Genomic DNA, 23244 nt, shown 5'->3' on the forward strand with positions numbered 1-23244 from the left:
TTACCAAGCATGTTTTTGTAATTAATTATATTATGCAATTAGTTGAACACTGTAGAAACAAACTACAACTACAGCAAAATAGATACTTACTCATTTAGATCTTAGAATAAGTGCAATTCACCACCTGTGCTTGAAGAAAGATGACACCAGTTCGTCAATAGCAATGAATGGCTGACAAGGCATGCTTTAAATAAGCCTGCATTAAACCATGCTTTTTCAGCAAAGGACAAAATTTAGGCATAACAGATAGAAAGATTACTGGTACTGTCAACTTAAAATACACATCAAACCTAATCTTATGTTGAAAGCGGATCAAACACTCGTTTTGCTTCGCTATTTGAAAAATATTCCAAATAATGCTCTATCTGCAATTGCTTCCCTATACTGTAACCGCTGTTCCTAACTGTCTACTGTTTGTGTTTTTATCGTTAAATACCGGATTCTTTTCTGACAGCTTAAATTGCACAAGGACAAAATGCGGCAAAAACATAACATTGATTTTTACTTTCTGCATTTCCCGCCGAAAAATAATTTGGTCAGTGGGTGGTGCTAAATCGTACATATTATTCGCTTGCGCCGTTTATATCATGCTACTCAACTCAAAGAACGAGCACACTGACGTAAGCAAAATATTTGGGAGACCGAAGCCGGGGGGGAAGGGGGGGGTTACCAAAATGTGGATTTTTAAATTGTTTTGGGGCATGTCCATATGACCTCCTGATTGACCAAAGAGTGTTTATCTTCTTTGCACCACACGATCCAAACAGTGCACAGCAGAGTGGCTGCCTCAATTTTAGCTCATTAAAGTAAATTTTATTTATAAGAATGATTCACTGCTATGGCATAACACACTGCTATGACACAACAGTTGAATGTAATTATTAAACAATGCATTACAGTTTTTTTGCACCCACAATATTTTGTACATTTTCATTTTTGTTGAAGTTGAGAAACAAAAGTCACAGAATTTTCTGATAGAAAATCAGAAAACAACCCATGGCAACAAAAGTGTAAAAGGATAAAGTTGAAATATAAAATAGATAAACAAGCTTAATGTAAAAAAGTGCACACAATTGAATTTTAATCCAGGCTTGCTCGTTGAGATTGCAGATGCTCTGCAATAAAAGTAAAAGACTGATATGCTTTCGCTTCTGGCAACTTTCTCAGGCTTGATGCCACAAAATTTCCAAAGTTTGTAAACTCATCATTTTGTTGTTCTTTAGTCAATGTCATTTTCATTTCTAAAATGCTTTTTGCATTTTTCCGAACCATGTCATAAATTTCTTCCTGAAATAACATAAACCTGTGACTCACAGAACCTACATTTTTCCTAAAAACACAAACCTCAATGTCCATTTGATCAAAACATTTCCTTTTTTTGCCTTGCCTAGATGTTGATTGCATAGTTGGGCTCAATGAGGTGGCTGGGGCAGGCTCCTTATCCACCAATTCGAGAGATATCACTTCTGCTAAACTCAAAAAAACTCCTGTATTAAGTCAAAATGATTAAAACTTTAATGCAAATTTCAAAATACCATATTCTGAAACAGATTCATCTTGCATAGAGTCACTGATACGTTTTGAGGTTGGAAGAAAGGTGCCAACAGTTCTGTAACAATTACAGTTGTTAAAAGTGAAAAGCATTTTGAATATGTTTTTAAATCGCTTACACTTTATGCCTTAAATGCGCTTGCAGAAATTTGAGTGCTTCATAATGTTCCCACACTCGCAAATCTGCAACAGCAGCACCATTTTTTTCTGCATTTTCAATCCTCCTCTTTTCTTTTGCAAAGCGGTCTCTTAAGCTCTTCCAGCGTTTCATGCAAGTTTCCACTAAAACGTCATATAATCATTTACTTTATGTGACAGTGTCTCTCTACATGCATCTGGCCATTTGTGTTTTCCACAGCAGAAAACTCAAGCAGTAATGCTCCAAACCAAATTGAAGTCAACAACTCAGTCAAAGTACAAAAATGTAAGTATACCAACAATAAAAGAGTTGACTTAATGTACGCCTAATGCAGTTAGCAATGCCCACTGAGAATTAAAATCAAACAAACAAACCTTTCTGGCCAGTATGCTCAGCAATTTTTTTCCAAGCTTTTTCTCTTTGGTTTTGATCTTTGTAGTGACTGATATGAGTATTATAAATGCAAGGAGAATCCTGCACCATCTGTATCAATATATCATTGAAATCCATTTTTGGGTTGTGAATAGCTACCACAAAAGCAATGTAGTCTACAATACAAACGTTCCTAAAACCAAAGACCCAATTTACAATCATAACCAGTACTCTAATCATAACACAATCCATAAACAAACGTACAACAACAACTAAGTAAAAACATTGTCAAAAGACGTTTTTTCCATTTTAATTTTAAACAAGGTTTGCGCCCAGCAGACCTACTAGCAAGCAGTGCGGCTCATGGCAAAGCGGTTCAACGGAGAAAAAACAAGCCGCGGCATTAAACTGAATGGAAAAATGACTAGAGTAAGTGCCGCTTGCCGCCACCCGCAAAAACGCGACGCGTGCCGCTTACTACTTGCCGCTTATCGCGTACCGCGAACCACGTTTAATGGGCATAATCGGGGGCTTTATAATTTTTGTGTTACTTTAAATATTTTGCTTGCATGGAGGAATATTTTGTATTGCTTTAAATATTTTGCTTAGAATATATTTGTTCTGCTTTCAGTATTCGAAACGTTTCCTGATTGTCGCATACGATAGGCCCTTGGAAGTCATTCTGGACATTATTTCAAGCTTTCTCCTTGTTGACAAGTGCAAATCAATAAGTCTGATTATTGAGTTAAAGCAGGGATTTTCAAAAGTTTCTGAGGGATGGATACGTTGCAAAACTTCAAAGCATCGGACATTTTACCAACTTTACCGGTCATATTTCCAGAGGTGAAGTGTAGGCTAGGCCTATATTTACATACCACACGTAAAAATTGAAGCAAATTACTTCCCTGAAATTCTTCCCCAGTTAAGAACCACTCCCTTTACATGTTGGTTATGTTTTAAAAATACTCGAATATTTACGGTTATGGGTGTTTGAGCGCGATAGGATTTTTAACGAGATTGTGTATTGGCAGATTTTGTTTTTTTTAATGAATTCAGCAATCCAAGTTTTTTCGACATTTCTTCCATAAATTACACGGAAAAGCTTGTTAGGCCAGAGTAGGAAAGCCTTCGGTGGGTGGGAAACTACTTGTATATTACAATAATTAGACAAAACGGCGACACTTTATCCAAGTAACATAGAATTGTATTACGACAAGGCAACGAAAAATTTACAAACGGAGACCAACAAGAAAACATAAATCAGCATCTGGATTTGTTCCACAGTAAATAAGTAGTTTGGTTTTAATCATAGTATCAGAGAGGCCTTGTTCGCTTAAATCCCGCTAATTTAACATTGGAGCCCTGAAATAAATTTGCTCAGACTAAGTACATGGTATGTGACATTTATAGATCAATATTGGCTTCGATGGCTTTGGTATTTTCTTCCTGTTGTTTTTGTCGCAAACCCTGAATCAACACAAGGCCCAGCATCAACGAGCACATTAACAGTGCTACTACAAGGACGGTATTGACGTAACTGGTTCTGTACTTGACCACGACGATTTGATCAAGGCCAATGTCATCCTCTGTAAAAGTTTACAAAATTTTAGCACATTTTGAATCACAGTATCACAGTGCACTTTGTTAAATAACCCTAAAACCGAAAACGATTGAACTCGAAATAGAAAGAAAACGATCTGGCACTTAACGATACGCCATTCATTGAATCCAGCGTCATAATGTTTTATCGAAACTTCAACATTCTAAAACATGTGTATTCAGTATCATGTGCACTTTGTTACCGGCCGAGATTGGCCTACACTCATTTTGGTAAAAACACCCAAACTTGCAGGCGCATTTATACTGTTCACTTAATAATTGTCTTGAATAACAAAAGTTTAGGAAAACTAATTTGGTTTTCTGTTTCGTGAGCATTTACCACACGGTTTGGGCTGTATTTTAACAAAGGCGAGGGCAAGAACATAAAGCAGTGTCAGTTAGCAACGTGTTGTATGTCATTCATAAAGTTCGTGGCCAACTTTTTACCCACAATATAGTTAGATGAGATGATGAGTTTATTTCGCTTGGTGAACATAGTGACAATATAGCACTAAAACAATCACCAAGCCAGAAATAGTTGTGCAACGGTGAAACGTTGTGAAGCGCAAAACAATGAAGGGTACAATGGTGGATAATGGTTGAACGCGCTGCAGCTACACCGTATTAAAAGGCGTTATGTGACCGGGGCTCACAAGAAAGTGAGGTTGGCGCATTGTGGGTAAACAGATGAGGCATAAAGTTGAAAAACTCACCAATTTCATTATTTTCAATGCATGTCAAATCGTCCGAGTCTAAGACCAAACCGGGTGGACAGAAACAATAAAAGCTTTCGTCCTTGTCTTGCGCACAGCCATGTGAGCATTCCTGGAATAAAAAATTAAGTAAGTATTTTTTGGCAATCAAATCCACATCAGGATAGAGAAAAATATATTTAAAACTGCACCTTTTTTAAAATTTCTTGAACTTTAGGACAAGAAATAGCCATGATTGAATTGTAACGAAACATAGTTAATGCCACTTTAGGAACAGATAAAACTGTTTTCTGTTTAGTTACGGTAACAGAGGGCGTCAAGACATCCTTCGCCACGATGTGCCATTTGGTGAAACAGACACGAACCTTATCACAAGTCTTCTCTTTGCGCTGGACTTTGACTGGACCCAAGCTGATGTAATCCGTCGTAATATCAGTCGGGGCGCTTCGACGTTTTCTTGCTGCTCCACAAGGTGACTAAAGAACAAGTTTAATGAAAAAATACACAAATCAATTACGTTGTTTTCTGTCGGAACTAAAATGATTTTTTGGTAAGGTTAAATAATACAGCTTGACACCTGCAACTAAAATTTGGCTATTTGTTGGACTAAACTTTTCGCTTATCTCTATACCATACTAAGTGTACATCATGTTTTCTTTTATAAGCCACAAAAAACCCACCCCCTTTGATCGCAAATTCTGACTACGCTTTTATATGATGTAACAGTAAAGTTAACATCACGCATTGTTTAAAAAATGAATGGTTTTTAATAATATTTGTTTGGTTGAACCCTTTAAATTATTTTACATCCCCCTTCTTTCTTCACAATCTAATCTTAAAGTCGTTTAACAAGAGTAAGCAGCTAATATACAACTGTTTAAAAATTACGTACTTGGGTGCACTGAAATTGGCTGATGTCGTTCGGGCACACGGATACCATACAGTGGACGTATATCTCCTGATCGTCACCATCTGGGATCGTCCACACAAAAGAAGAGAAGTCGAACTCGACCTTTGGCCCGTCAAAGTTCAAAAACACATTGTTGTGTTCCCACGCATTGTCGTCAGCCACACAACTGCGCAAACCACACCATTAAAGGGTTACAAGGGAATGTTTTTGCTTTGCAAAAGTACTCACCCGTCTTTGATGATGTCATATCGATCTGGATTGTTTCTGTTTGCATTTGGTGTGGCCCAGCAGTTAAGAGCCTACAAAGTTATATTGTTACTGATGCGGAAAGAGCAAGATAAATTTGATACGCAATGTAAACAAAAAAAGCATGAACAGAATCCGGTTTAAGGTTAAGCGTAAAAAAATATGGTTTTACTGCATTTTAATGCTGAGACAAAATTTTGAATCCAGTTACTCGACGTAAAGTGTCATGACAAAGTAAGGAGTTCTACATTAGCGGTAGTTAAATTGGTTATTAGTCCGTTCCTCAAATACAATCGGTAGACATAGTTAAAAACACAAATACGAATACATGTCTCATAGACGTATAACTTAACTATCACGCAACGTAAGTCGCTCAAATAGGGGATTGCAAACAAAAGCCTTTCGCTAAGGAAAGTCAACTGGGTGGTTGAGAAAATTGGTCAAAACAAGCTGGTCTAATATTGCACACCATAAATGTAAGTCGACCACTTTGGGGCATAGCGTTGTTTTTAAACTAGCGGGTTTGACTCGGGCTTGACTTGACATTCTGTCCTAAGTTTAAAAAGATAAAATTACCGAGCTAAGGAGCTAGTAGCTGGACTTAATAATGGCCAACACTCCTAGACGTCGTGTTTAGCTATTGTCTATTACTATCCATTGCGTATTTCTTCTTTGTTAGATTTTGCCCAGTCGTACTTTTTGTAAGCTGTCATGTAGGCATGTTAATCAAACTTTGCGCCTAAACGGGCTTTTAAAAACAAGGTTCAAGTTCGGGCTGGTTTCGAGCTCGCACTTTGGGTCCACCTACAACTATGTTGTACACAAACGGGGTACCGTAGTTACTCGATTGTAAGCCGCACAAACGGCAGGTAAAAAACAATATAAGCCGCGGCTTACAATCGAGTAAATACGGTATAGATACTTGGCTTGATTTATCCGACACCAACCTGAAGAACTAGATTAGCTGTTTCGCCGCCTTGCACTGAGAGACCGATAAATACGGGGTCTTCTACAGTAACCTGTACACTTCCATCAATCAAGGTGAAGTCATCTGTAGTAAAACGAGCCATGTCCACCTGGAACTCGCCTTCAACGCCAGCCGCACGTGCCCGAATATGACTAAAACAATGAAAAACATTATAAAGGTGACAAGATGAGTGTTTAGGGTATATCTTGGCTAGATCAGTAAACCAAAACGTTAAGTGTGGGGTGTGGAAAGTCGCGACGGTGGGAAAAAAGTAATTTAGTACCAGATATTGGTCACATGAACCAGTGAAAAGTTGCATGTCATCAGCTAATCAAACAATTGAAGAAGTAGACATAGTACATTTATTAGTGTCGTTTAATGTCTGCACCGCAGAGACAAAATCCTAATAATTCTACAAATACAGTAAACCTCGGTTAAACCTGATTCGGTTATTCCGGACATTTTTTTGCTCCATTTGGGTCCATGTTAACTGAGGTTCACTGAACTACGGATGAGGGACTGGATAGTGAATATTACACTTGAAACCTAAACGTTGACAACCTTAAACTGTGCGTGACATACAAAATAAACTGGAGTCATTTTTTTCAACCTACGAGATAAGTGGGTCAATTTCAAGATTGGAAACGATGACGTCACGGAGGAAAACGCATGAAAATTCAAGCGTGGTGGGTACGTCACGGGCAATGTAGATCTCAGGATTATCTGCGGGCCTCACACAAATCGTGTAATTCACAATGAACATGTCAAAGTATTGCTGCAAAACAGGGCGTAGTTAGTTATCAACCTAATATACTAGGTGCTTGTGATTCGACATTCGACGAGTTCACCACTGAGTCTGTGTGGCTCAGCTGGTATAACGCAAGTCCCGAAAAGACTTCTAGCCTACACCTTGCCATGTGGCGGTGAAAGCTTGGTGACCGGCTGATTTAGTACAACGCCTTTAATGGGCCTGGCGTACTGAGATTAATATACCAGGTGGATCTGTTTAATTGCACACCGGATTATCGCATATTCCGTTTAATTGCATAGATTGTAAACTTATTATTCGTTAGGTAAGGACTCAATAAGAAAAAAAATGTTTAATCGCAAAAAACTGGCAGATTGAGCCGAGGTCCCTAAACTATGACTCGCGTTGTTGGGCATCTAGGCATTAACGATTGCGAAGACCTGTTGATTGTTATGCGCCCATTACGTATTTTGTCCGTTAGTTTACGTGACAAATATCAGTACACAAGCAAACTTAAGCCTTAGCAAAATTCACCTTGACATCAGCGCTGCATTGTGCAAAACGATCGCGCAACATAAACATGTTGGTATAATGAGGAAATGTGCAACCTGGGATTCCTTCTCCATGTTTATCTAAAAACTCGAAAGATCCGATGGGATCAATCTCAACGGTCTCCAGGAATTCCTCAGTCAAGCTGTAAACACATTTTGTCACATGATGATGCTAGAGAGCCACATTGTACAAAGAGGCATGTGTTTTTTGCAGAAGACTTTCTTCGCAAGGTACAGTGCCTCGATTTACAACTTTACATACAGATCGAATATAGTTTGAATACATTTACTGCAATCGTTTTAACATATCTTCGGCGAAATTAGTTTTAATCCAGCTGCTTTAGTTTTGAAGTCCTTGTGTTCCCTAAGAGTGTATAACTTTTGCTTAATGGTTTTCCCACACCTAATCTAATCATGTAAAACCCGCATATCGTAAGTTACAGGTTAATTTGTTGGGAAACACTGATCCTAATGCTATGTGGCAGAACAAAGTCATTCTGTAGGTGACATGGTTAAGTTGTTCCAGGATTAACTAATATTCAACCCAACCTACACAAACTCTTGTTAAAAGCCGTTTGCAGGAAAAACGCCGTTTAGCATTTAAGATGTTGCTAAAGCTTGTTTAGACAACTTATATTATATGAAAAAAGTTTAAAGCAGGTCTCAGCTTGTAAATACTTACTAAATTGTAGTGTTTTGTACCGAACATTCAATCATGCCATCTTCACTGCCAAAAGAGCGCACAGTAACTGCAAAAAAAGCATGAAGGTCAAGTACTAATCGTACGGCAGAAAACATGACCACATGTTAAAGAGCTTGAATACATAGCAAATGGTCATAAAGTAAATTCAAATCGTAACCGAGCGTGCAGTTATAAGTTAGTAACATACTACATAATAAATTTAATATATGGCCTAAAACAGGGGTGTGCAACCTTTGTTAATGTTGGCCCAAATACAGTAACCAAAATTCGATCGCGGGCGGCACCTGTGTTGTAAAACACAAGGTGATTTTACTTTTGATTACCAAATATTCTTCACTGCAAATAAAGTTCGCATTTGATTCTAGCCACATATTGCAAGGTCGAAGAAAAATAGCATAGGGCGCATTTATCTGTTCAAAAATATACAATAGCGGAACTCGTTTGTCAGTACATGTGAAATCCAAGCCTCTCTGCGGACCGCACAACCTTTAAATAGGGGCCGCATTTGGACAGCGGGCCGGAGGTTGTACACCCCGGGCCTAAAACGTCAACACATTTTATAAACAAAGAAAACGGTTAAAAAATAAAGTTTGCATGGACACAGTTTAAAGTCCATTAAAAAGCCACTAAACAGTTTTCCGGAAAACGCGGTTTCATAAAGCGCCTTGAAGTTAAAAGTTCAGCTCAAAGCGTAGTAGCCAGTTGTGGTAACTTACCCAATCCATCTGGATCTACGAGTCCTCTCCTTTCCCGTATGCCTGCAAAACAACGATAAATTTGTTTTTTCCTTACAACGCCAGCACCAAGTTTTTTGGGGGTTTGTGGCGCGTACTGACCAATGTTCCGATTTATACAATACAATAAAACAGTGCTAGGAAAAAGGCACGACTGCAGCCTAGACAGTTGCTTTTATCCTTGACGGTATGTACAGAAAAAATAAAAATACATTATATGTGTAAGAATATAAATATGAACATATTTAAATATAAATTGCAAAATGTAATGCCTATGGTAAAATGCTAGTGTTTTATTAAATCTTACTTTTCTAATTAAAGCAGTTAGCGATCAAACGTTATTTTAGTGTTGTTAAAACTTAGAGGAGTAATTTTTTGTCTTTAAAATCCGCCTAGCTAGCAAAACGAGAAAAAATTTAAATCCTCAAATTGATTAAATCAGATAATCTGCCCTTTAGGTTTATTGTCAAAGTTAATTAATGTGAACAAAAATTTTGTTTGATTGCTCACCTTCTGCACTAATCAGTGCAATACAACTAAGTAAAACTGTCACGATTCCGTGCAGCATTGTTCAACTCTCTCCGTCCTGTAAACAAATACCTTGTCGTTGTAAGATGACGTCACCCGGAACCCAATCAGCAATATTTTGCACTTGTTATACTTAACTGAAACGTAAGGCAAGTTAGTAGAGCCACGCCAGTTAGTAAATGAAACGACATCAGTCAAAAGTAAAACTAATTTTCTATTATTTTATTTTCTAGATATGCACCATCATTTTTTGTCGCGGTACAGACTCGTATACGCAAACAAGTGTTCAAAATAGCTAAAATACTTCAAAAAAGACAAAAAAAAGTAGGCTGCACAAGACTTAAAAGTCTAACTAAGTTAGGTTATGCCTCGAAGAGCAACCAAAAACATTACATGTCACCTTATACCAAACGTTTAACGAAAACTAACACCACTTCTTAAGTTATACGATTACGTTTTTGGCCACATAAATTACCAACTTTGATCTTAGTTACAATACACTTGAAGGTTATGAAGAAATAAGATTTTAAAATCGAATTTCTAACATGAAACCTGAAAGGTAAAAATTTAATTGAATAACGGGTGATTGACATAACGTCACTCATTTTTGTACTGTCTTGTTTACAACCACATACCACATCTACTGTAATTGCAACCCAGCTGATTTTACGTAACTAACAAATTACAATAGGTCTAATAGGTTAACAGTTTTGAATATTTTAAGCGAGAACATACGCACTAATCTACTGTTTAACATATTGTAGTTTTTAAAATTTATGATATCAAGAGGCAATGCTAAGGTGCCCTAAACCGTCAAAATAGCACATTCTAAGTAAAAACCAACTTAAATCTTCAATAGCGAGCTAACCCGTTCTAATTCATAACTATCCAGTAATACATAGTCTCAATGCACAGTGCTAATAATTAGCGATGTGACGATTAACAATCCGTGTTCGGCAACGGGCTCGCGAAACAGAACAAACCAATAAAGGAACAGGCCAGCGCACACAGAACGGAAATATTACCTGCCGATGATTTCATTGGGGCATATCCGCATCGTACAATGTATCGCAGAACGCGACTCGTAATCAGGTCTCCGTTGATTTGCTATTTGATTATTATTATACTCCAAGCCAAAACTCTTGCCGAAGCTGCGTTGTTGTAATGTTGTTTTGCTTCGGCAACTTGATTCGTCCTTTCGGTCCAAGTATTTAAAGTGCTTGATTGAACTAATGTACAAAAGTCTCGACCAAATTTCACATAAAAAAGTTCATGTTGCGTTTTTAAGTGTGGACAAATGGCAAACTGTACGATATCCAAATCTAAAAAATACAAAAAATTGGCTTACAAATAAGGGTCTATGACAAAGCAGATGCACATCATTCAACATCAGACCAAGATGGCTGTCTGGTAAACGTTAAAAAATAATTCCTCCCTATTTTTTTTCAGACACTAATCAACGATCAGAATGGAAGGTTGGTGCCATGCTATGGACATGGTAAACTTTAAACAGTCTGGGCAATTAGTTCTTTGTTTCGATATTTCGGACAAAAAACATTGATTTTTATGATTCAGTTCAGATAGAGCATGGAGTTACATACATTCAATTGCGATCCCAAAATTGATTAAGCGTTTTTGAACTGTGTACGAAGTCGTTGTCCCGAACATAGGACGTTTTATGTGTTGTCTAGTAATAATCTTAGTACTAATCAGTGAACACTGTAGAAAGTGAGGTACACAATATACGGTTTTGAAAACTTAAGACAATACTCGGATAATCCAATATATCTATCTACATAAATGAATCCCATAAACACACATTAGCTTGTAAGTTGTTGTAATGTAAAAAGTACTCAATTTGTGTTTCAATTGTCTGAAGTATATATTCAAGACACATATATGTTTGCTGTGTGTGTGTTTCATCGTACCGCGCGTACAATCGTTACACGCACAACACAAAGGGCGCCAGCACCGCAAAACGAGAACAACGCCTCGTTATTGTTTCCTGGCTGTATGTTTCAACCAACCAGACGAACGCATCTTTCGTGTGGTGTATTACTAATGTTTACTATCTAAGCAACTAGAAGGAACTTCAAATAGTGAATACCAAAAGTACAGACCAACAAACGCCTGTTCATGTGGGAAAGTGAAATTTCACATCAGTAGTATCACTACCAAAAATAAAGTACAATCACACCGCTTTCGGGTAATCAAGTCAAAAGCCATAGCAGTCTGAACAAATTGTTTGCCATCTGGTAATCTAAGGAAATGGAGGTTTGTGAGTTTAAATGTAGTACATTACTCTACTGTATACAGCATCTCCGAAATCTCTGGATTTCCATATTTTTCTAATTGACAAAGTTAACACATTTTCAATTGGAAGTTGTAAAACGATAGACGGATAAATTCACGTAAAAGGGGTAGACAAAAATTAAGTTTGCAAAACAGAAATGAGTGCACTTCCCGATATCCAGTCTGGTTTAAAAACCCAACGTCCACGTTGACTTTTGACGTGTACAATTGGCTGGAATTTTAAATTTTAAAAACCGGAGAAACAAATTACTCACCAAAGTCGATTAAGTCACAATGACGCAGTTGAACTTGATGAGGCGTAACGAGAGAGTTCGCTGGGGGATGTCTTCTGCGCACTCAGCCGGAACAGTGCCGAGTTTAAAACGGGAGTCGATCATTTCAGCTGCTGTACAAAAACATATGTATAAAATCAGCACTATACGCGGCATTCGTTTCGTTTTGACAATGCTTTTAATGATTAGGACCTACATAGCTAAGGAACCTAGCTCAAAAGGGGTAATTTGACATTTTTAGGGGGTATTTACATCATCATTTTCTAATTTCGTGACATCATTCTTCTGTGGGTAATTTTCGTTACGTTTTGAAAAAACTGGTGGATGGAATTAACCTAAATAAAGAAATGCCTTACGGAGCTTTGTTTAAACCTTGACCTAGTGTTGGTATCAATGCGATGTCTAGGATATTAGTGTAAGTTAGAATTGATCAAAATCACCTTGCGCAGCTTCGTAACCATTTTCACCTCGAAAGTTTTGATATTTCACATTTACTTGCTTTCTTGCAACAATTTCTCTAGGAAAAAAACACCGCGTGTTGATGTCATCAAACAATGCAGTAGCAACTTCTTGAGCTGAAAACGAAAAATACTGACGTCGTAAAATGTGACGTCATGTAAAATTAAAACTGACCTTCTGTGCGGGGTAAAATTGGTTTCGTCAATAGGTTGCGATGGTCATAAAAATCGCAATCGTAACTGAAAAAAAAAAGTTTTGTTTAACAATGTTTGAAGAGAAGATCGTAAAATAAGTGGTTTTTCATGTCAATTGAATGGTGTAACAAGGCCGGTGCAAGACTACCTGATAATCCCTGATGAAGAGTGACGTAGTAGTTTGATGACGTCGTCCCATTCCTGAGATAAAATGCCCAGCAGCTTGCAAAGATGTGAATGATTATGTCGTCCGAAGATTAAAACAGCCTTTAGAACAAATTATAATCATTTTCATCATGAATGGACACACTACTTTCCAACATAATAACGCTACCACTGAACTACAAAATTTCATGTCATGAGATATGAAATACATAAGAATACTTTTACGAAAGATATAAGAATACTTTCACTTACACGTCCTGTTCCGTCAGTGATGATGGTCTTTGCCTCCAAGTTTACTTCGTACCCGCTCAAGTTGCCACAAGACTGCACAGGTTCAACACCTAACGCACAAACCACATCCATGATAAACATTTAAATATATTTGAAGGTAAGTTTAGCAGAGCACGTTTTTGTTGCAGTGTTTTTATGCGTTTTAATGTGAATAATTTAAGAAGTCAGTAGTTAGCTGGTACTTGAATCAGTGTACAATATTATTTTCTGTAAAATCACTTCTTAAAACAAGTTGAAAACCACTGCAGTAATTAGAGTTTGATTCGTGCAAAACTCACTAAACCATTTTTTTGTGTTTAAACTTGCAAGGAGTCTTCTTTGAAAAGACAAGGTAGGCATTTAAAGTACAAGGTCCGCATTTAACTGGTACTTGCCTGTTTTGGAAAATAACGGACAACCACAGCTAAGTGCTCTTTGACGCCCACATGCGGAACACACAACAGTCAACTGCACGCTAAGTAGTCTGGTAACTTGTGCCTGAATGAAAGGTAAAAAGAGTTGCTTATAAAATACAAATGTGTGCCACGCAGAAGTCAGTCAATACCTTCAGTTTTATCAGTTTGTCTTCCAAATTTAAGTCTGTCTTGCAATAGATATCGTACAAACAGGTAACATCTGGAAAAACAAGAACGTAATTAACCGCTATACACATATAAGTTTGTAAAATCGATTGAAATTTATAAATTGCGTTACTGTCATAAATGCGTAACACACATAAAAGTGATAAACTGAAGTTTTAATTCAAAATATCGTTTTAAAGCAAAAAAGACACATTTTACGCTTTAAATTTGTGTTCGTACAAGATTCGGTTTCGGCCGTATCGCAACAAATTTTACAGTCGAACCGAATATTTGTAAAAGTAGATGGTACACGAAAATAAATTCGGCCAACCAAATATTCGGTACATCTCTACTCAAAAAAACAAAATAGACGGTAGTTTCATACGCACCCGAAACCTCTTCCTTGTCTACTGACATCAAAGTTTCCGAATCATTGTGAGAAAAGTCTTCGGTTTTTGGTGATATTAATATTGGTGTGGTGGAGTCTGGTTTTGTCTTTAACGATTCAATGATGTAGAATGAAGTTGGTGTGAACTTGCAATATATTTGACCCTAAAACGTAATGGTAAACATTTCACAAACCAGTGATTTAGTCGTTGGTTGGAATCCCACCAGCATGAACACATTTTTATCCAAATCATGCTGCTGTATGCAAATGATTTCTAGCTGCAGTTCCGCAGTAAGGTTATGTGCAAACTAGAAAGGTGGTTTTCATATATATTGTCAGTTTAAATATTCGGTGTCATATTTAACAATTTTTCCTGTTTAACAGCTAACAGTTTACAACAAACAAGGAACAGTTAATGGAAGGGGACCCATAAATCACCGTGACAGAATCATTAAGGATAAATTAGTTATAGATTTATATGACTATATAACTTATAACTTGATTTAGTGTTTCTCAGTCATTTGGTCATATCTATGCCAAAGCTTGCTCATTTCGAGATGGATCTCACTTACCTTTTGAGACACTATCAACTTTACTCGGTAGAAAGTTACTGTAGTGTCTGGGATTAAGCCAAGTTCGCGAGATGCTGAACAGTTTGGGCCGATGTAAAGCGCCAGCTTTTGAGAGAAAAGGCTGAAAACCACAAAAAGGTTCACAAAGTTTCAAACACCAGCAGCACAAACTAAGCTCTAGGCTTACTGCAAACATTTACACTTTACTTTAGAGCAGTCTTGGTCATGTTTTCCTTACCTCTTATTGTCCACTAAGTCTAGTCTGGTGCTGTAATCCTGTGTTGTGTCTAGCAGGCGATCTTTGTACAGAATTCGAAAAGTGATAACGCCATGTAAAGAAACAAGATTGTTTCTTGCCAATGTAGGTGGATTCGTTAGGAGTTGCTCAATGCTATATATCTGCACATTTTAAAACCATTCATTTAATTTTGAACAATAAAAGAAAACATCCCAGGACAGTTGGGCAGAAATATGTAACCCAAATACCTTCACAACACAGAGACAATATGACATTTAAAAGTGAATGTTGGTATGGGTTTTAAATTTGCCTAGCCCTTGGCTTTAACACACGAAATACCCCTGTTCAAACAAATCAGAGTTATTAAGATCATAAGCAAAGTGAGGTAGGCATTGATCTGTGCAACAAGACTTTAGGGCAGGGGTGGGGAACCTGCGACCCGCTTGCCTTTTTAATGTGGGCGCCGCCACAATTATATTAAAGTCCACAACATAACATTACAAAAAGAAACAAACAATAAAATGTTCATGTACAAATATTTCCTTGAAATGACTTTTGCATTATTGGTAATTTATTTGCAATATCTTCCCATTCCACATTATGACGTCAAACTTCCATAAAAAATGCTACACATTCAACCAACTGCTACATTTGTGACGAAACAGTCACTCGATTGCTTCTCCTTGCAGTTACAATTCATTTGCCATGTGATATTAGTTTTAAATTGATTTTAGTGCTAGTAGGGTGTGATTGTTTGAAAATATATTTATGAAAAAAAAGACAGATCGGTAATAGAGCTAGAGGCTTCCAGAAAGAAAGGACAAACTATTTTTAGTCGAAATAAGTGATAAACTTGTATATGTAGCAGCAAAGAAAGACATATTTGGCCCGCCCGAAAATGTTGTGCAATTCATGCGGCCTGCAGTAGTAAGTAGGTTCCCCACCCCTGCTATAGGGTAACAAATTGAACATACACAACACAGAAAATCGGCTTAGAAAAACAAATTCACTTGGGGGGTATTTACCCTGAAAAACCAGTGTTACCTTGTGTAAGCCTTGTCCAAAATAACTTGAGTTAAACTTTACGTATGCACTCTCACAGAAACTAACAACTTTTACATGGTTGTAATGAGGAGGAAGGTCAACCGTATTCTGCAAAGTATAATGATTTGTGAGATTAAATGTTTGTGTAACTTGCAAGACAATGTCTTACCCTGATCTGTCGCAAGTGACATGACTCAATACACTTTGGCAAGAGTTCTTCTGTATCTGAAATTGAAACAATCAAATATAAGAAGTACATTAAACATTCCATAGTTATGTTTCAAAGCAAAAAAGGTGTATGTTGCAAGACAGAGTTTCTCGATTGGAAATAAATTCACACCAGATTGGTAAATTGCTAAATAAAATTACAAAACTGTATGTTGCATATTTTTGATAATTTTATTTTTGAGAAGTTGCCAAGAAGAGGTAAAAGTTAAAAAAATAGTTCCGAGTACCAAAACATTTAAACAACTAATTACCTGATTTACCAAGTTCAAGAAGTAACAAAGTTCCAGGATAAACCAAACTATACAAGGCACAAGCTTCCCCAGATAACTTTAGGTGATTGTCCAATAGATTGCCAGATTGAAAGTTAAAAGCAACAACATTGAAAAACAAGCATGAGTTTACCTAAACAAGATAAAAACAAAACACAATGAAAATAGGATAAAAAAGACCGCAACAACAAGATCCACAAGAAGAAAACTTGACAGGATTGTAATAGCTAAAACCTAAAAGCAGGGTTCCCGCGCAATTTTCGTTTATAAATTCCATTACTTCTCAAAACTTTTCAAGAAAAAAAAATTTCATAACCTTATTCAAAAAAAATGGAGCAATTCCCGTAGTAAAACTAGTATAGAGGCTTTGGTATATGTAGCCAATTTACCGTACTTGCAACGAATATACAAACGTTACATAATTTGAAGTTCCTATCTCTATCTGGCATTTTCAGGGTAAAACAGGCGCCAAATTCCATATTTTTTTCAAGGACTTTTGGAAAAGTTGGCCTTTTCGAAACTTTTCCAGGCCTTAAAAATACAAATTTAAATTCCTTTTCCTTAAAACGTTTCCCCGTTTTCCATGCCCGCGGGAACCCTGTATAAGGTTCAGTTCAGAATTTGGATAAATTACCTCCTGCAATTGAGACTTGTGAGTGATAAACAAGAGAAAGTCAACGTTTGTTGGTGGCTCAAAACCAAGTGAGTTTTGTGAACCTGATGTCTAAAACAGTAAAAAAGCCGTTGTTTAATCACAAGATGAACATGAAACATAGTAAATTTTCTTATAGCTTACACTTGGTGTATCCATGCTTTGGGTAGTTTCAGATTTTCTTGAAGTTTTTAATATTGTGTTTTCCTTAACTGACATTACAAAGCAAAGAGAATAGAGAAACTGGTTTTCTGGGCTGTTTGGGTTCCTGTTGAACAAAGCCAAATTTAAAACCTTAAACCTACTACAACCAATCATTGATTTACCAGTCATCCATGTCATCACATCCTACATCAAAAAAGGTTTCTACCCATCTTCTTTCAACAACAATTGAAAATTTGTGAAGGCGTAACAGAGAGTCAAGTTGTTCAGTGTTAGGAATATTAAATTTAACTGGAAACTGATCATCACGTCTGTTGAAAAGAAAAGGTTTCTCAGTTTAATATGGTGAAAGCTGTTTAAAGTGCTCTTGTTATACACAGACACTTATGATGTTGTATGTGAAGGCAAAATATATTTTTATCAACTTAAAAACTTAAAGAAAGATTTTTTTGAAGAATAAGCTTTAGGTCTGGGACCAATTGAACACAAACTCTTTAACCAACATATGATGATCTTGTGATTCTGTTGTTGTTAGTCATTTTTGACCAAAGTGTTTTGCAAAACTCAGAAATTAGGTTTATGAACTTACCTTGTGTCATTTACTACACTATCACTGTCAGGCAATACAATACATGGTATGTAACAGGCACCATCACATATTTGAAGAAATCCTGTGGCCGACTGTTGCAATTGACCAATAAGTATGGTGTTCTCTTCCAGAGACTAAACAATATAGCTGTCACTTCGGAAAATGTTTAAAAAGCCTATGTTTTTTGGATTATACTCCAAGCCTATTACACGCCCTAAAGACAGGAAGCGAAAAATAAAGTGCACCAAAAATGTCAAATAAGTGCAAAACTTTTACTCCACATAATTGTTTAGAAGAAAAAAGTACAATGTTTGGTTTGCAAAAAAAATTCAAAAAATAAACACACATGCAGTGTTTTTTTAAGGTGTTTCAAATTTCTCCAGCGGTTTCCCAAAATTTGCCAGTAGCCTAATAAATAATTTGTTTAAGCAAATATGGCTATTTTTTGGATAGAAACACTTGCGGTCTCTTAAAACTACTTAGCGGTCACCCAAACCAAACCTTACAAAAAAACCTGCACACATGTGTACAATTTATCAAAAACACTTACATTAAAACTGCCCATATCTTCTGTAAGCTTTTCAGAAGAAATAACACAATGTCTCCATTGTTCAGGATTTATAACAGTACCATCTTGTGAAAAAAGCTGTTTTGCAATTGAAAGAGCTTTCTTATGTACATCCTACCAACAGAAATACCATGTTTTGTAAAAGATTACGCAAGCAACCAGTGTATATATACTGAACTCAATGCCCTACTTGAATTGAAAGATGTTGGAATGCTTCACAGGGTTTTTGTACAATTTTCTCTTCAGCACATTTTAAATGTTCAGTGAAATAAAAATTGCTTGTTGCTGATGGTAACAGAAGATTGAAAAACCATTCCTGCTGCAAGATCTTCTTTACTATTAAATTGTAACAAATTATATTATATTTATGAAAAGTCTGAAAAAATCTAACCAGCACCTTAGTTCAATATTTCACAATATTATAATAATAAGCAAAAGGTAACCAAATTACAATAAAACAGTAATGAGTCACTCTTTCTGTCCTTTTCACAAAGTATATAGAGAATCAAGCACATAACATTACTGTGGTGTTGGTTGTCTGTTTTTGGAACTCACCTTGTTTTGGAGACAAATTATCTTCCTGTTGAGCCACAGACACCATTTTTTCTGCCAACTTATACCATGTCACAAGTTTTATTGGATGGACATTTAAGCTGTTAATTTTTTGGTACAAAGAAGAACTTTCATCAGAGAGATTGTGATGAGAAGATGGCATAGAAGAAAATTCCAATATCTGTTGAATATCAAAAACTCAATTTGAATCTAAAGGTAATATGAATGACGTTCCTTAGCATTGATAAATTAGTCATAAAATTTCTTAATCGTGTTAGTTAGTAGATTTGTTTGCAGCCTATTGCATTTTTTTATTCCAAACTTTAAGCAATGTTAGAATATACACAAAACAACATACCTGCACTTGCGAACTTTCACAGCACGATAAAACAGTAACACCTCGTAACTGCAACAAAATTTAGAATGTAAACACAAAGCAGTTGTTTACCATAAAATTTAATGAACAACCTTGCATCCGTGCACTTTCTTTAAACACACAACAGCACCAGTCCGTAGTCCAGCAACCATTGAAGTTTGTACCACAAAATGCACACCACCTTCCAAGGTTAAAATACCCAACTCACTGCTAACAATTGAAGAAATCCTTCCAACAAAAACAGGACAGAAAGCAACTTTGTATTCATTGCTGTCATTGTCAGGTCTAAATTCCATTTTAAATGCAGATTTAATCAACTTTACATACTATAAGACATATTTTATTATTTGCAAAATACATACTGCTTGAGACTTTTGTTTGGTGACTTCTGATTCTGTTTGTACACTTCTAGCAGTTCTTTTCCATCACTGTTAAATTGTATTTGGGATTCTGTTGTTGCTTCAAAGGTATAAAATTTCCTATTGGAAATTAAGTCATTGTATTTTCATAACAGTTAATCTTAGCTTGTGATCAAACGACGGTTAATTTTAGAAGCCAATTTTGGTTTTTAGTTAGTTCAGTTGGTTTTACACAGATATGTTCAATTTTTAAAGAAACAATAAATTGAAGTACAAACTTAGTTATCATTATCATCAAAAGACTAACTTTAGTATTTAGTAATTTTGGTTCAAACCTACCTATCATTGTCTGAATCTTTTTTATATGTAACATTACAAGCAGTAAGTTGAAATCCACATATGAGATGATGGCAAGTTTGCTCTTGTGGTAAAGTCACAATGAGGTAATTATCACGTAAAGATGTGCAGCTATCACTTGAATACTGCACATTGACATCAGACACATGATTTACCAAATAAACTTTATGCTGGGATGGAGCGATTGACGTGCTGTGCACAACACCTAAACACATTTATTACAAAAAGCCACCCCAATAAAACATGTATTACAAAAAACAAAAAAGCCACCCCAATAAAACATGATCTGATTACTAATGTCTGCACATAAAAGAAATTGAACTGGGAACTAAATCAATTGCACACTACGATTAGCAACAACCAGTTTCTACTACATAAGCCAGTGGTTACACATTGGGGAGAAATTCCTCTCAAGATGGAATTTTAAAACTTGAGGGGAGGAACTTACTTTAATTTTTAGATGTGGTTTATCAACATACACTATTTGTTCTGGTAATATGACAGGTAAAGTTGATAAAGACTTAATTTAATATGATCTCAGTATGCTTTATAATCTAACATGTAGTATATTAGGGAGGAATGAAAATGTTTTTAAATGTTAAGGAAGTAATTTGTCAGGGAACCACTGACAGAGGCTAACAAATTTATTTAATTGAAGCAAGTATCTACTTTAAAACTTTAATTTAGTTGCATATTTTGTGTATTTGTGGTTGACATATTTTATCTCACATTCAACTTTCAACAACCATAAATTTCTGATATTTCTGCAACTTTATGATTAAAGTATGTTTATTTTAAAATGCTGCAACAGCATCACCCGTAATATTGCATTTTTGCAACTTCTCAAGATCCTTTTTTTGCATTTGTCTTATTTGTGACACTGTAAAGACTGGGGGACCATGAACCAAACTGCTGATTTTCAGTTGTGCCAATACAATAGGATCATCCAAGACTTCAATATATCTGTGAAAAAAGTAATGCAGTATTAGGAATAGGCAATTGAAAATAGTTTACTATTATAGATTGCTTTAGGATATTAAAATAATCCAGAGTACTGAAAGTACTGAACCCTATTTAATTTTTGTGCTATTCTACAATGTGAACCAATCAACATCAATGACTTCAAAACATCAAAACACGCTTATTGCAGTGCAATATGTTCATACTTTCCAAATGTTTGCCAGAGCCAACACAAGTTTGTTGCATTTTACCCTGCACTTAAAAAGCATCTTTCTGAAGTTGCTAAAGGCATGTGCCGCATGTATACGAGTTTTTTAAGCAATTTGGAATTTTTTTTTGGAATAGATTCTTTACCTCAAAAATTAAACAAAAATACTGTCTAACGCACACAGTCACTAGAAACAATGTCGGCATGTGTGTTACTCATTGCACAATCATGGTGTAAGTCTGATTTTTAGCCAAAAACATGTGGTTTGAATAGTTTGTTTAAGAATTCAAGAAGTTAAAATTTAAATTCTCCTAGATTCGCTATTCTATGTTGTGTATCCCATGCAGCATATCAATTTTTTCCCAACTTTCATCACTTCATATTGCTATATTCGTTAAATTGAGATTTTTTTCAGTTTTTTGTACTGCAACAGGCTAAGCTGCTCACGAGTAAAATCTTTTATTCATTTTTGTATGACTTCCTAGGATAATAAATGGTTTAAACATAAATTATAAGGTGTTTCCCAAAAGCAACATTTACAGAGATGTTCACAAAAATGGAAATGATAATTTTGTTACCCTGGGTGGCCATCAGAAAAAGGAATGTAGTTCCATGTGCTAAGCAGACAAACTGATTGTGTATACTTGGAGCTGATATTAGTCATCGTACAAGTTACACAGCCAGTTTGATCCGATAAAACCAGCTGATGGTTTAAGTCTAAAACAAAATATTTGTTATACATCAAAATCTGTTAAATTTATTAAAGCACTGAATGTTACCAAAGTCAAGATATCCAATAAGTAAACTGGGTATTCTTTCCCACTGTTGACAGTTAGCACATGAATTTTCAACATTTTTGATGTTGTAATCTTCCTGCAAAACAATTACAAATGATAGAGATTTCACACTAAAATATAAACTTCAAATGCTACGAAAGCAACTTACCAAACTTATGCAACTATGAACAGGTGAAAAGTGGCGCCTTTTCAATCTTTTTATTGACAAACAACACTTTTTCTTTGGTATTTGTCCAACAGGCAAACCTGTCAGTAATAAATATCTGCAAAAAGTCACCATTCACCCAACCAAAAGCATATATTTTATTTGACATAATCATTAGAAAAAACAACACAACATACTTCAAAATGATTTTATATTTATCACATTTAGTGTCACACATATATATTACACATTCTACAAACTAACACTTGAAACTTGTTACTAGTACAAACCTTGCTGAATTTCACAAGACATACATCTTAGCAGACTACAGGTAATCTTCTGTTTTAGGTTGACCTTTCCTATAAATCAAAGACTTAGATAGATCCAAAAACAATATTGAAACATAAAACAAACCTAAAAGAAGTGAATCTGGAATCGCGGGTATGACATAATGTTCAATAAACAAATAGACCGCTTTAACCCACGCACGAGAAGTACTTCCACGTTCTACATCAATACCAAGTGTAGAAGCATAGCAGATCACATCAAAAGAACCTCCAGACATCTTCTTACATTGATACTTAAAATTTATGCTTAACACACATTTGTAATAATCACCTGTACAGTGTACACAGAAGCCAAGACCAAACATACATATGATGTTCAGTTAAATAACTGTCGTAAAAATTTTGTCATATTCTTTTGAGATTCCACTGTGTCAAATGCACTACGGTAAATTTTTGGTTTAGTGTCATCAAAAGTTTC

General features: G+C 35.9%; 3 protein-coding genes across 8 annotated transcripts; all 3 read right to left on the minus strand.

Moving 5' to 3' along the window:
- Positions 1-485: 485 nt before the first annotated feature.
- Positions 486-2449, minus strand: LOC145237919 (uncharacterized). Of its 2 annotated transcripts, none has more exons than XM_080100917.1 (5): positions 2065-2449; positions 1671-1833; positions 1536-1609; positions 1345-1466; positions 486-1287 (listed from the first exon to the last, which is right to left on the minus strand). In XM_080100917.1, exons 1-5 carry the CDS (start codon positions 2312-2314, stop codon positions 1081-1083), a joined length of 816 nt encoding a protein of 271 aa, XP_079957043.1. In that variant the 5' UTR covers positions 2315-2449; the 3' UTR covers positions 486-1080. The 2 variants fall into 2 exon arrangements, with proteins under 2 accessions (XP_079957043.1, XP_079957042.1); XM_080100916.1 differs by having other exon boundaries at positions 1345-1469; positions 2065-2446.
- A 795-nt stretch (positions 2450-3244) lies between these two features.
- Positions 3245-11057, minus strand: LOC145237082 (alpha-tectorin-like). Of its 2 annotated transcripts, none has more exons than XM_080099819.1 (12): positions 10787-11057; positions 9744-9819; positions 9216-9257; positions 8479-8545; positions 7780-7939; positions 7112-7272; positions 6478-6649; positions 5513-5583; positions 5267-5450; positions 4740-4850; positions 4375-4486; positions 3245-3648 (listed from the first exon to the last, which is right to left on the minus strand). In XM_080099819.1, exons 2-12 carry the CDS (start codon positions 9799-9801, stop codon positions 3467-3469), a joined length of 1320 nt encoding a protein of 439 aa, XP_079955945.1. In that variant the 5' UTR covers positions 9802-9819; positions 10787-11057; the 3' UTR covers positions 3245-3466. The 2 variants fall into 2 exon arrangements, with proteins under 2 accessions (XP_079955945.1, XP_079955944.1); XM_080099818.1 differs by having other exon boundaries at positions 9744-9898; positions 10787-10851.
- On the minus strand, positions 10825-23212 carry LOC145237079 (uncharacterized). Of its 4 annotated transcripts, none has more exons than XM_080099816.1 (31): positions 22894-23212; positions 22770-22838; positions 22483-22580; positions 22317-22410; positions 22116-22254; positions 21187-21332; positions 20352-20574; positions 20016-20132; positions 19746-19938; positions 19636-19683; positions 19281-19458; positions 18916-19061; positions 18708-18839; positions 18158-18291; positions 17733-17879; positions 17551-17674; positions 17389-17478; positions 16746-16887; positions 16427-16482; positions 16258-16365; positions 15214-15374; positions 14976-15096; positions 14405-14567; positions 14000-14070; positions 13830-13932; positions 13417-13505; positions 13148-13266; positions 12980-13044; positions 12787-12921; positions 12329-12459; positions 10825-11083 (listed from the first exon to the last, which is right to left on the minus strand). In XM_080099816.1, exons 1-30 carry the CDS (start codon positions 23129-23131, stop codon positions 12338-12340), a joined length of 3771 nt encoding a protein of 1256 aa, XP_079955942.1. In that variant the 5' UTR covers positions 23132-23212; the 3' UTR covers positions 10825-11083; positions 12329-12337. The 4 variants fall into 4 exon arrangements, with proteins under 4 accessions (XP_079955942.1, XP_079955941.1, XP_079955939.1 ...); XM_080099815.1 differs by having other exon boundaries at positions 12329-12456; positions 16737-16887; XM_080099813.1 differs by having other exon boundaries at positions 16737-16887.
- Positions 23213-23244: the final 32 nt, after the last annotated feature.

This window comes from Phallusia mammillata, chromosome 7 (assembly GCF_965637545.1).
Source record: "Phallusia mammillata chromosome 7, kaPhaMamm4.hap1.1, whole genome shotgun sequence".
Lineage (NCBI taxonomy): Eukaryota > Metazoa > Chordata > Ascidiacea > Phlebobranchia > Ascidiidae > Phallusia > Phallusia mammillata.

What these genes read in the sequence shown, in the direction of transcription:
- LOC145237919 (XM_080100916.1), bottom strand. Translation starts at nt 2,314, where the DNA reads ATGGATTGTGTTATGATTAGAGTACTGGTTATGATTGTAAATTGGGTC. An exon ending in GCGCATTTAAGGCATAAAGT is followed by an intron (nt 1,610 to 1,670) that starts GTAAGCGATTTA and finishes TAATTGTTACAG; the next exon opens with AACTGTTGGCACCTTTCTTC. An exon ending in TTGATCAAATGGACATTGAG is followed by an intron (nt 1,288 to 1,344) that starts GTTTGTGTTTTT and finishes ATGTTATTTCAG; the next exon opens with GAAGAAATTTATGACATGGT.
- LOC145237082 (XM_080099819.1), bottom strand. Translation starts at nt 9,801, where the DNA reads ATGCTGCACGGAATCGTGACAGTTTTACTTAGTTGTATTGCACTGATT. An exon ending in TGCACTGATTAGTGCAGAAG is followed by an intron (nt 9,258 to 9,743) that starts GTGAGCAATCAA and finishes GTTGTTTTGCAG; the next exon opens with GCATACGGGAAAGGAGAGGA. An exon ending in CAGCTAATCTAGTTCTTCAG is followed by an intron (nt 5,584 to 6,477) that starts GTTGGTGTCGGA and finishes ATAACTTTGTAG; the next exon opens with GCTCTTAACTGCTGGGCCAC.
- LOC145237079 (XM_080099813.1), bottom strand. Translation starts at nt 23,131, where the DNA reads ATGTTTGGTCTTGGCTTCTGTGTACACTGTACAGGTGATTATTACAAA. An exon ending in TTCATAGTTGCATAAGTTTG is followed by an intron (nt 22,411 to 22,482) that starts GTAAGTTGCTTT and finishes ATTGTTTTGCAG; the next exon opens with GAAGATTACAACATCAAAAA. An exon ending in ACAAGTCTCAATTGCAGGAG is followed by an intron (nt 16,888 to 17,388) that starts GTAATTTATCCA and finishes TATCTTGTTTAG; the next exon opens with GTAAACTCATGCTTGTTTTT.